Here is a 12,982-nt window from a genome sequence, read left to right as displayed (position 1 = left end):
GAGGGGTCAGTGTGTGTGTGTGTGTCTACAGAGTCTCCAGGGGTCTTTAAAGCAGGGCTGTCCAGTCCTGGTCCTGGAGGGGTCAGTGTGTGTGTGTCTGCAGAGTCTCCAGGGGTCTTTAAAGCAGGGCTGTCCAGTCCTGGTCCTGGAGGGGTCAGTGTGTGTCGTGGAGTCCTTCTCTAAATTCGGACGCAGTCAACAGCCTCCGGTCTGGTCACCTTTTAAATACTTTATTTTAAATAAATAATAACAACAACAGCAACACAGCTGACTCATCTGAGAACATTTAGCAATTGCATGTGGTACATTTTGTTTTAAACTGCTAACAAGTATTTAAAATATAAAATAGATCAAATAATAAAAAACATCTCTTGAGAACATTCTTGACCCAGGAGCGGTCCGATGTGGTGCCGGGCCCGGCTGTGAGGGAATCGGACCCTCTCAGAGCAACAGTGTGAAGTGTGTGTGTGTGTGTGTCGTCTGTCCTGAAGCTTTGAGGTCTCGGATCAGAACCAGGACACGTCTCAGGGCTAAGAGGATCAAACCGGAACCGGCAGACTAGCCTCTGGGATAGGGAGCGCGGATCAGAACCAGAAGACATCTCCGGGCGATACAGTCCAGACCAGAACCAGCACACACCTCTGGGCTGTACCGACTGGACCAGAAGCAGACGACACCTCTGGGCTGTACCGACTGGACCAGAACCAGCACGACCACTGGGCTGTACCGACTGGACCAGAACCAGCACCCACCTCTGGGCTGTACCGACTGGACCAGAAGCAGACGACAGCTCTGGGCTGTACCGACTGGACCAGAACCAGCAGGTATAACGAACCGATCATCAGCTGGGGCAGGAGGAACACCTGTGCTGATCTGCTGCTCGTCCAATTAAGCAATTAAGGGCTGGGCAGGCGGGCTGACCCGGAACCTTGTGGCCCCCTGGGGTGGGGTGGGGGTGGGGGGGGGGGTTGGGTGAGGGCGCTGAGAGAAGCTCTTAAACTGGGCCGCCGACGAGCTGAGCCCGGATGGGGCCCGGAAAAGACCCGGAGACGCGCCGAGCCCCTTCCGGGGACCGGTTCCGGACCTATACGGGTCTCTCCGGCTCTGGGGACACCCCCCCCTCCCCGGGCCGAGCGAGAGAGGGGGGGGGGGGCGTCCCCCCGCCTAATCCGAGACCTTGAACGCCCCGAAAAAGGTGGCGTGGCCGTTGAAGAGCAGGCTGGTGGCGTTGTCCGGCGCGATGTCCAGCCTCAGGCGGTCGCCCCCGGAGAGCCGCTCCAGCTTGGCCAGGGAGAGGGTCCGCCGGCCCCCCGCCCACCCCAGCGCCCGGCACACGGGCCGCCAGTCCCGGCCGCGCGCCGCGCGCCGCAGCAGGGTGGCGGCCAGCGGGCTGGGGCGCGAGGGCAGGTCGGAGAAGGTGACCTGGGCGTACAGGTGGTAGAGGCCCGGCTCGCGGGCGGCCGCCGTGTCGTCGTCCAGGGAGAAGGCGTGCGCGCGGACCACTTTCCACTGCCGCAGGGACTCTGGGGGGGTCAGAGGAGGGCGGGGGTGAGGAGGGCGTCTCCCAGGACTCGAGACCCTCTCTTGACCTGACCTCTGACCCTCTCTGGGCTCGTCCTCGGCTTCTCTACCTGACCTCTGACCCTCTCTGGGCTCGTCCTCTCACCCTCTCTGGGCTTGTCCTCTGGCTTCTCTACCTGACCTCTGACCCTCTCTGGGCTTGTCCTCTGGCTTCTCTACCTGACCTCTGACCCTCTCTGGGCTCGTCTTCTGGCTTCTCTCCCTGACCTCTGACCCTCTCTGGGCTCGTCCTCTGGCTTCTCTACCTGACCTCTGACCCTCTCTGGGCTCGTCTTCTGGCTTCTCTACCTGACCTCTGACCCTCTCTGGGCTCGTCCTCTCACCCTCTCTGTGCTTGTCCTCTGGCTTCTCTACCTGACCTCTGACCCTCTCTGGGCTCGTCCTCCGGCTTATCTACCTGACCTCTGACCCTCTCTGGGCTTGTCCTCCGGCTTCTCTACCTGACCTCTGACCCTCTCTGTGCTCTTCCACTGGCTTCCCTACCTGACCTCTGACCCTGGCTTCTCTACCTGACCTCTGACCCTCTCTGGGCTCTTCCTACAGCTTCTCTACCTGACCTCTGACCTTCTCTGGGCTCGTCCTCGGCTTCTCTACCTGACCTCTGACCCTGTCCGGGCCTTTCCTCTGGCTTCTCTACCTGACCTCTAACCTTCTCTGGGCTCTTCCTCTGACCTGACCTCTGACCCTCTCTGGGCTCTTGTCCTGGCTTCCCCAAGCAGACCTCAAAACTTCACTGACGTGACCTCTGACCTCTTCCGCCTTCTCTAGCCCGACCTCTGACCTCTCGGGGCTCCCCCTTTCCTGACTGCCTCGATTGGACCCCTGGCCTTCGCTGACCGGCCCTCTGACCTCTTCCAGCAGGCACTCTGAGGCCCAGGAAGGGCTTGTGTTACCTGTCGGGGGTCCCCCTGCCTGTCCACCCCGCCCCCTGGGGTGAGGCGGGGCCTGTATCCCCCGACTTCCCCCATCTGACCTCTGACCCCCTCTCAGACCTCCGCTCTGACCTGACCTCTGACCTTCTCCGGCCCACATGTGACCTTCCCATCTCCTGTGTTTGTCAACACGCGGCCTTGGTTTCCTATCACCCCCTTCATGTACGTCCAGATAAAACATCGCTGTCTGTTATCAGGAATACCACTCTCCTGTGTGAATACTGTCATTCTGTTTTTATTTTAGGGGCTCTTTTACGGCCTCCTGATCACCCCCCTCTGAACTGGCTCCATCCCTCTGCTCTCCTCCCCACTGAGAGCTGCTGTGTGCTGAGCGGACTGGAGCATCATCCAGGGGGGGGCTGCACACTGGGGGGGGCTGGAGGGGATCCCCCTGACCTGGGAAGAGCTCTGAGTGGAGGGTCCGGCAAGGCGCTATATAAGAGCAAAGAATCACACACTGACCACCCTGCGACTCCCTCACAGACACACTGATGGGCATTGCTGTGCTGGAGTCCGCGCAGCTCGGAGTGGAGCGTCCGGCAAGGCGCTATATAAGCGTGAGGATTATTATTATTATTATTATTTTACACGCAGGCAGATTCTTAAGACTACCAAAGGATGAATCTCACTGTACTCGGGACACAACCTTGGATTTTCTGCTGTTTCTGTCTGAGGAATACCCTTCTTCAGACCCTACAAGAGACACATTCTCTCCACTCTCTTAGATAGATTGATAAGACGACTGATGATGATGAACAAAACTGCAGTCTGTCCGAAATTCAGCAGCCAGAATCCTGACCAGGTCTGGTGCAAGTGTTCACATTACTCCTGTCCTGGAGTCCCTGCACTGGCTTCCGGTCAAATTCCGTGTGGACTTTAAAATCCTCCTGCTCACCTATAGGGCTCTGCGTGGCTGGGCGCCTCAGTACCTGTCTGGGCTATCATCGCCCTTCTCCCCACTTCACAACCTTCGCTCCTCTGACTCTGCTCTCCTGTCTGTCCCCCCAGCCCGTCTACACTCTGGGGGGCGACAGGGCCTTCTCCTGCTGCGCCCCCCAAGCTCTGGAACTCTCTGCCCCAGGATATCAGAGAGCCCCTTCTCTCAGCTCCTTCAGATCCAGACTCCAAACCCTCTTCTTCAGAAGAGCCTCTCCTGAACTGGTCTCATCCTTCACCCCTCTGCTTCTCCTTGTGCCACCACCCCCGGTCTCCTCCGTGTGCTGTCATTGTGTTTGATCTGGTGTAGTCTTCTTATTTATTGTTGTGGTCGTCCTGTAAAGCACTTTGAGAAGCCACCTTTAAAGGTGCTATATAAAATAAAGTTTATTATTGTTATAAGACTTTATTGATCCCAAAGGGAAATTGATTAATTAAAACCCTAAACTTAAAACTCATCTCTTGACAGGGCCGATATCTGACTGCCCAGCGCTCTGTCCTGCAAGAACCCTGTATGTTCTTGTGTATTTTCTTTAACTTTTTATCATTTATTATCAATGTGTCCGCAATGTTAAAAACAAAAGGGGTTTTTAACTGGAGTGTACTGGAATGCAGCATCTGGCATGTGATCTAACTGGCTGTAATCTGGCCTGTGGCCAGCAGGGGCCGCCAAAAGACCCCGGAATGCGATTTCTCTTGCTTTCAAGACATCAGATGGACTCAGACGTGACTCTTTCAACAGCAGAGAAATTAAATATTTAAATGTGTAGAAATGCACACTTCCAGACACGATTTAAAACACACTCGCCTAGTCGCACACACAAATACACATTTCCAGACTCACACAAAGACAAGTTAAACAAACACAACCACACAGACATACGCTCAGATACACATTTACACCACACACGATATAAACATGATATAAACACACAATCACACAGACACACCGAAATACATATTTACACCACACACACACAGACAATTTAAACAGACACACACAGAAAAATACACATTTACACCACACACACAGACACTTTAAACACACAGTCACACACACACTCAGAAGTACACATTTACACCACACACACACAGACAATTTAAACATACACACAGAGAAATACACATTTACACCACACACACACACAGAAATACGCATTTACACCACACACACAGAAACTCACCCATCTCTAGGTGGATCAGTGGTACAGCTCTCTGGTTCTGATCTGATAGGAGGACAGAGGGCAGAATCGTTTACTCTTGGGACACAAGGATAGGATTCAGGATATTTCTCTGCTATGAATTCAAGCTGTAGTCACTACGTTTGTCCTCTCTGGACAGCCAGGTCTGTCTGTGTCCAGTGTCTGTGTCCAGGCTGTGGTCACTGAGCCTGTCCTCTCCGGACAGCCAGGTCTGCCTGTGTCCAGTGTGTGTGTCCAGGCTGTGGTCACTGAGCCTGTCCTCTCCGGACAGCCAGGTCTGCCTGTGTCCAGTGTGTGTGTCCAGGCTGTGGTCACTGAGCCTGTCCTCTCCGGACAGCCATGTCTGCCTGTGTCCAGTGTGTGTGTGTCCAGGCTGTGCTCACTGAGCCTGTCCTCTCTGGGCAGCCAGGTCTGCCTGTGTCCAGTGTGTGTGTCCAGGCTGTGGTCACTGAGCCTGTCCTCTCCGGACAGCCATGTCTGCCTGTGTCCAGTGTGTGTGTGTCCAGGCTGTGCTCACTGAGCCTGTCCTCTCCGGACAGCCAGGTCTGCCTGTGTCCAGTGTGTGTGTCCAGGCTGTGGTCACTGAGCCTGTCCTCTCCGGACAGCCAGGTCTGCCTGTATCCAGTGTCTGTGTCCAGGCTGTGGTCACTCTGAGCCTGTCCTCTCTGAACAGCCAGGTCTGCCTGTGTCCAGTGTGTGTATCCAGGCTGTGGTCACTGAGCCTGTCCTCTCTGGACAGCCAGGTCTGCCTGTGTCCAGTGTGTGTGTGTCCAGGCTGTGGTCACTCTGAGCCTGTCCTCTCTGAACAGCCAGGTCTGCCTGTGTCCAGTGTGTGTATCCAGGCTGTGGTCACTCTGAGCCTGTCCTCTCTGGACAGCCAGGTCTGCCTGTGTCCAGTGTGTGTGTGTCCAGGCTGTGGTCACTGAGCCGGTCCTTCACCGGGGTCAGTGCTGTGTTCGTGTGACCCAGGGCCAGTTCGGTGCTGTTACTCACTCTCTCTGCCCGGGGCCCGTTGCTTCGGCGGCGCGGGGGTCCAGGCGGAGGTGGGGGGTGTCTGGGGGGTAGAGTAGGGGGTCTCTGCGCCTGGAACGAGGTGACGAAGAGAGAGGCTATCAGCAGGAAGCCCGATCTGAGAGAGATGAGAGAACTTCAAAGGAAAGTCAGACCGCAGTGGGTGGCAGGGCTCATCTGTTAGGTGTTGCTATATAACGAAACAGAGAACGCGATAGTGATCGCTGGAGCCGTAACTGGTGAGCACAGTAGCAGCTACTGTGCGTACTTCGACTGGATTTCTGTTTCGGCACTCAGAAACTACATTTCCCATGAGCGTTGCCCCCCCCCCCCCCCCCCCCGGAGGGGAAAGTGCCAGGTGCACCCTGGGAGATGTAGTCCAGGAAGGGGGGGGGGGGGGGGGTGCCAGGTGCATCCTGGGAGATGTAGTCCAGGAAAGGGGGAAGTGCCAGGTGCGTCCTGGGAGATGTAGTCCAGGAAGGGGGGGGGGGGGTGCCAGGTGCATCCTGGGAGATGTAGTGCGGAAAGGCGCATGCCAAGAGGGTGATGTCGTTCAGAACAGCACCGCAAGCACCGTCACGACCCCAGCTGGTGTCGTCGGGGTTTGGTTCATCGTGCCCGCCCTCACCTTTCAGCGCCAAGACGGCCTCTTGCGTCTGAAAGAAGCAGAAGAGAAAACTTGTCCGTTTATCAGTGCGACGTTTTGAAACTCAATTTACATGACATCGGATCCTGGCGCAGTCGGGTAGCATTTCTGTTATCGGTGAACATGTATGTAACGTGCGTGTTATATGTGGTACCGTGTACATTCAACGTATACACTGCTACATCATCATATAAGAACAGTCTCTGACCCCGCTCCAGTCAGGCCAGGGGTCTGTGTGCCTGGTCCAGTCGGTCCAGGGGTCTGTGTCCCCGGTCCAGTCGGTCCAGGGGTCTGTGTCCCCGGTCCAGTCAGTCCAGGGGTCAGTGTCCCCGGTCCAGTCAGTCCAGGGGTCTGTGTGCCTGGTCCAGTCAGTCCAGGGGTCTGTGTCCCTGGTCCAGTCAGTCCAGGGGTCTGTGTCTCTGGTCCAGTCAGTCCAGGGGTCTGTGACCTCTGGTCCAGTCAGTCCAGGGGGTCTGTGACCTCTGGTCCAGTCAGTCCAGGGGGTCTGTGTCCCCGGTCCAGTCAGTCCAGGGGTCTGTGTCCCCGGTCCAGTCAGTCCAGGGGTCTGTGTCCCCGGTCCAGTCAGTCCAGGGGTCAGTGTCCCTGGTCCAGTCAGTCCAGGGGTCAGTGTCCCCGGTCCAGTCAGTCCAGGGGTCTGTGACTCTGCTCCAGTCAGTCCGGGGGTCTGTGACTCTGGTCCAGTCAGTCCAGGGGTCTGTGTCCCCGGTCCAGTCAGTCCAGGGGTCTGTGACCTCAGGTCCAGTCAGTCCAGGGGTCAGTGTCTCTGGCCCAGTCAGTCCAGGGGTCTGTGACATCTGTGTGTCTGATACACGCTGTATATATGCATGTGTGTGTACTGTACAGCTGTATATATGTGTGTGTGTGTAATGTACACATGTATGTACCCCCTGTATGTGCATACTAGTGTATTGTACGTGCCCACCGCTGCCCCCTAGGGGGCGGGACAGTGCTGCGCGCGGCGGGCGGAGTATCACGGCGACCGTGCTCCGGTGCGCCCTCCCCCCACCCTCCCAGAAGACCACAACAGACACACAGGCAGGCCTGCGCGTTCCTGTGCAAAGGGGCAGGCCCGATCAGGGGACCTGCTGGGAGGAAGGAGTTTCGGCAGGAAACCGCAGGGGGGTGTCAAAACTCCCGAGGCCGAGAAAGCACGCTGGAAGCCCCTTCTGTGGCTCTGTGTGGAGCGGGCTTGTGGGTAACACGCAGAACTCCCCTGCCACAGGCCTCCTGTTCCTCTCTCACGGGTGAAGTCCGACTCTTTCACTCTGGGGGCACTGTCTGCCCTTTCACACACACACACACTGTCAGTGTCAGGCAGAGGAGATCACAGAGAATAACACACACCATAGGTCAGGAGACACAGGGAGAGAGAGAGGAGATCACAGAGCATCCATCAGTAGCAAACACACACCACAGGACAGGAGACACAGCGAGAGAGAGGAGATCACAGAGAATAACTGAATAACTCAGTCATGAACACACACCACAGGACAGGAGGCACAGCGAGAGGAGATCACAGAGAACCCCTCAGTCATAAACACACACACCAGGACAGGAGACACAGTGAGAGGAGATCACAGAGAACCCCTCAGTCACAAACACAGGCCACAGGACAGGAGACACAGTGAGAGGAGATCACAGAGAATCCCTCAATTATAAACACACACAACAGGACAGGAGACACAGCGAGAGAGAGGAGATCACAGAGAACCCCTCAGTCATAAACACACACCACAGGACAGGAGACATAGTGAGAGAGAGAGGAGATCACAGCGAACCCCTCAGTCACAAACACACACAACAGGACAGGAGACACAGTGAGAGAGAGAGGAGATCACAGCGAACCCCTCAGTCACAAACACAGGCCACAGGACAGGAGACACAGTGAGAGAGAGGAGATCACAGAGAAACCCTCAGTCATAAACACACACCACAGGACAGGAGACACAGTGAGAGAGAGAGAGGAGATCACAGCGAACCCCTCAGTCACAAACACAGGCCCCGGGACAGGAGGCCCAGCGAGGGAGATGTCAGACTCTGGTGAGAACAGCTCACTTCCTGCTGGCTGCCCCATGTGGGCTGAGTCTCTGCGGGTCGGAAATGTTTGTGTTCTTTCTCAGAGCGGAGCCTGAGTCAATCAGAGAGCTCTGGCCTCCCACAGACCACACCCCCCGCCGGCAGCAGCTCCCGTCACCAGCAGCCCGGCTCCCGTCACCCCCCGCCGGCAGCAGCCCCAGCAGCCCGGCTCCCGTCACCAGCAGCACCAGCACCACCAGCAGCCCTGCTCCTGTCACCCCCCGCCACCAGCAGCCCCAGCAGCCCTGCTCCCGTCACCAGCAGCACCAGCAGCCCTGCTCCCGTCACCAGCAGCACCAGCAGCCCTGCTCCTGTCACCCCCCGCCACCAGCAGCACCAGCAGCCCTGCTCCCGTCACCAGCAGCCCTGCTCCCGTCACCAGCAGCACCAGCACCACCAGCAGCCCTGCTCCCGTCACCAGCAGCACCAGCACCACCAGCAGCCCTGCTCCCGTCACCCCCCGCCACCAGCAGCCCCAGCAGCCCTGCTCCCGTCACCAGCAGCCCTGCTCCCGTCACCAGCAGCAGGAGCCCTGCTCCCGTCACCCCCCGCCACCAGCAGCCCTGCTCCCGTCACCAGCAGCACCAGCACCAGCAGCCCTGCTCCCGTCACCAGCAGCACCAGCAGCCCTGCTCCTGTCACCCCCCGCCACCAGCAGCACCAGCAGCCCTGCTCCTGTCACCACCCGCCACCAGCAGCACCAGCACCAGCAGCCCTGCTCCCATCACCAGCAGCACCAGCACCACCAGCCCTGCTCCCGTCACCAGCAGCACCAGCACCACCAGCCCTGCTCCCATCACCAGCAGCACCAGCAGCAGCTGAGTGATCGAGCTGCAGCTGGAATGAAGACCAGCAGGTGTGTGTGTGTGTGTGTGTGTGTGTGTGTGTGTGTTGGGGGGGGTGTGACCCCATGACCTGGACGGGGAACCCCAGAATAAAGTCAGCAGTCAGCCCTGGCGCTGTGGAGCTCAGCGGTGTGTGTGTGTGTGTGTGTGTGTGTGTTGGGGGGGGTGTGACCCCATGACCTGGATGGGGAACCCCAGAATAAAGTCAGCAGTCAGCCCTGGCGCTGTGGAGCTCAGCGGTGTGTGTGTGTGTGGGGGGGGGGGGGTGGGGGACCCCAGGACTGGGAACCCCTGATTCCTACGAGCCAGCCCCGAAGCCCGGCGAAGATCCCCGAAGACAGCCCACGGCGTTTTCCACGACACGTGCCGCTGCGCACCTGAACCCTCCCGACAGGGGTACAGGGCCGGCACACTGAGCGCAGCGTGTCCGTATCCACCCGCGCAAATACGTACAGTCCAGACGTGTTCCTGCTGTCCCCCAGTCCGGTCCACCCCGTCGTGTGTCAACCGGGGTGAGACACAGCCTTCGCACCCCCGGTATTCGGACTGCAGGGGCCGGGCTGGTCCTGAGGTCGTGCAAGACCGAGGAGACCGAGTTCCCCCAAGCCGAACCAGTGGCGGGGTGGGCCTGACTGTGGCGTTCAAACTCCTGACAGGCACTGACTAGGGGGGGGGGGGGCGGCCCGGCTCGGCGGACGCCTTCGAGGGCCGCCGGCCGCGAAAGGAAGGAGGATGGCGGGGTGGGGGGGGGGGGGACCCCAAGTGAAAACGAGGGCGCCGGGCCTCCTTTGTGAGGGTGCGGTGAGTTCAGACTCAGATAGAGACTCTTTGTCGGAACTACATTTCCCAGAATGCTTGGGGGGGTGGGGGTGATCACCTGACCTCTGTTCTGAGAAGATGATTGGTCGGGGAGTGCTGTAAACACCAGGAAGCGGAGGGTTTTTTTCCCTGTGTTGCCGAGCAGCCGCTGCCTGAATAGCCGATCATTTTGTCGCGAGCGGAAGGGACTCGGGATTGGTTTTGCCTGGTGAGGGGGTCGACTGAGGAGGGCTAGTTCAAAAACTCAAGGGGGAGTTTGTGTCCGTTGGGCCGGGAGTGTTCTCCCTCGAGCTTCACGCCGAGGAGCCTGTTCGTCCTGGCCTCTACTCCGAGACCTGCCCTCCTGCCTGTCCCACCCCCCCTTCCCCCTTCCTAGCCTGAGCTTCTCTGGCACTTAACCTCTGGAAGAGACCCTCGGCATCTCTTCTATCCTGACTGCTCTCCAGACACAGCTGGGTGAGCTCCTCCAGTCAGGACAGGAGGCTCTGCTGTACACAGAGGGGGGTGGGGGTGGGGGTGGGGAACAAGCCGCCCAGTCCGTGTGGTTGAAGCCGATACCCTGGCTTCTCTCCAGACACAGCTGGGTGAGCTCCTCCAGTCAGGACAGGGGGCTCTTCTGTACACAGAGGGGGGTGGGGGTGGGGAACAAGCCGCCCAGCCCTGTGGTTGAAGCCGATACCCCGGCTTCTCTCCAGACACAGCTGGGGGAGCTCCTCCAGTCAGGACAGGAGGCTCTTCTGTACACAGAGGGGGGTGGGGGTGGGGAACAAGCTGCCCAGCCCTGTGGTTGAAGCCGATACCCTGGCTCCTCTCCAGACACAGCTGGGTGAGCTCCTCCAGTCAGGACAGGAGGCTCTTCTGTACACAGAGGGGGGTGGGGGTGGGGAACAGGCTGGGTGAGCTCCTCCAGTATCACACCACCGAGCGTCGGGGGCGATGGCTCGTTAAGGGGAACGGGCCGCAGGGATCGGCTCGTTATAGACCTGCTGGGCCCTGTGTGCCGACTCCCCTCCCTGGTGCTCTGGGAAACAGACCCTGTGGGTCTGAGCGACGGGCCTTTCCTGTCTCTGGCACTACTCTTCCTCGCACTGTGGTCTTCGGGAACTCCAGAGAGCTCCGAGTTCCCCCGAGCACCAGGTGCTGCAGACAGAACACCTCTCTTCGTTCAGCTCTTGTTATCTCTTAAAGCAACAGCAGGCCTGCCGTACAAAAGTATCAGGCCAGCAGTTTCAGACAGTGTCACTGTCCAGTCCTGGTGCTGGAGGGGTCAGTGTGTGTGTGTGTGTCCTGTGATGGACTGGTGTCCTGTACAGGGTGTGTGTGTGTCCTGTGATGGACTGGTGTCCTGTCCAGGGTGTGTGTGAGTGTGTGTGTCCTGTGATGGACTGGTGTCCTGTCCAGGGTGTGTGAGTGTGTGTGTGTGTCCTGTGATGGACTGGTGTCCTGTCCAGGGTGTGTGAGTGTGTGTGTGTGTGTCCTGTGATGGACTGGTGTCCTGTCCAGGGTGTGTGTGTGTGTCCTGTGATGGACTGCTGTCCTGTCCAGGGTGTGTGTGAGTGTGTGTGTCCTGTGATGGACTGCTGTCCTGTCCAGGGTGTGTGAGTGTGTGTGTGTCCTGTGATGGACTGCTGTCCTGTCCAGGGTGTGTGAGTGTGTGAGTGTGTCCTGTGATGGACTGCTGTCCTGTCCAGGGTGTGTGAGTGTGTGTGTGTCCTGTGATGGACTGCTGTCCTGTCCAGGGTGAGCCCTGCCTTGTGCCTGCTGCTTGCTGGGACAGACCCCAGCTGCCCCAGTCTGTGGCCCTGGACTGGATACAGCAGTAGCAGACGGAGAGGTGGGTATCGGTCAGAGTCATAGACGGAGTTCTCCTCGCGAGACGTGTGACACCCTGCAGCGCGGCGGCAGACTGTTCTAAGGTCTCCGTGATTTCTCTCCAGTTCCCACGCGAGACCAGGAGAGGGGGACACGAGCCCCTTCTCCCCCCCGCCCCGCCCCACTACCACGAGAGCCCCAGCCCGGGTTCCGCGCGCACTTACCCCCGCCGGCGCCGCCGGTCTCCCCACGAACGCGAAAGCCGCCAGGAGCCCCACGGCCACGGTGAGACAGCCGCACCACGCCGCCAGCAGGGCGCTCGTCCACGGGGACAGCGGGGCGAGCCGCATCCTTCCTCGTGCCCTGCCCCCCCGCCCCGGCGCCCGGTCTCCTCTCCTCTCCTGTGCTGTCCTGGCCACCCCACGGGGGACCGGGTCGGTTCGCGTGTGCGGCGCGTGCAGCGTGAGGCGCGCGCGAGAGAGAGAGAGAGAGACAGCGAGACGGCGCTCCGCCAGCGGAGTGTGTGTGTGCGCTCGCGCCTGACGAGCTCGCGGGTTAAGAAGAGGCCGGGCGCGAGGAGTGGGGGGTGGGTGGGGTCCCCGCGAGATGACTCTCTCCCGCGCCCGCAGGGAATTCCCTCCGGCCGCGTTTTCCACAGCTCGAGGCTCCGGCTGGCAGAGGAGGGAGGGGGGAGTTTTTTTTCTCTCTCTCTCTCTCCCGTGGCCAGCGGTCCGGGGGTCGTCCCTCGCACCAGTGAGAGAGAGAGAAAGAGAAAGAGAGAGAGAGAAACTTAATTAATTAATTGATTTTTGTGTTCGGGCCATGAGACGGTGCAACGGGGCTCCTCTTGGGTGAAAGTCAGCCTCCTAGTTCAGTTCCCCTCCCGACGCTCCTTCGCTCGTTTCGGTTACTGGTGTTTACAACCCTCCCGGATCCGAGTCATAAAATCAGCCCACCCCCCCCCTCCAAAAATCAGATAACATTGAAAAAAACACACAGCATCTCGACCCCGCGGTTCCATCGAAAGTGTCTCGTTGTCGGCGTCTCCCACAGGAGCCGGGACGGCTGAGGGCGACGCGAAAAACAGCGACCCCCGCGCCA

At 59.0% G+C, this 12,982-nt stretch overlaps 1 protein-coding gene across 2 annotated transcripts; it reads right to left on the bottom strand.

The window, feature by feature from the left end:
* Positions 1–234: 234 nt before the first annotated feature.
* On the bottom strand, positions 235–12,768 carry LOC148662491 (uncharacterized). 2 transcript variants are annotated; one of them, XR_015936790.1, is made up of 6 exons: positions 12,106–12,768; positions 6,291–6,318; positions 5,645–5,734; positions 4,634–4,675; positions 715–1,523; positions 235–677 (listed from the first exon to the last, which is right to left on the bottom strand). XR_015936790.1 is itself a non-coding variant. In XM_088632136.1 (5 exons), exons 1-5 carry the CDS (start codon positions 12,229–12,231, stop codon positions 1,165–1,167), a joined length of 645 nt encoding a protein of 214 aa, XP_088488262.1. In that variant the 5' UTR covers positions 12,232–12,768; the 3' UTR covers positions 235–1,164. The 2 variants fall into 2 exon arrangements, 1 of the variants encoding a protein (XP_088488262.1); XM_088632136.1 differs by having other exon boundaries at positions 235–1,523.
* Between the last annotated feature and the right edge of the window lie 214 nt (positions 12,769–12,982).

Source organism: Lepisosteus platostomus, chromosome 5, assembly GCF_059453375.1.
Source record: "Lepisosteus platostomus isolate fLepPlt1 chromosome 5, fLepPlt1.hap1, whole genome shotgun sequence".
Classification (NCBI taxonomy): domain Eukaryota; kingdom Metazoa; phylum Chordata; class Actinopteri; order Semionotiformes; family Lepisosteidae; genus Lepisosteus; species Lepisosteus platostomus.
Note: the sequence above shows the minus strand (reverse complement) of the source record. Positions and strands in the feature narration are given on the sequence as shown.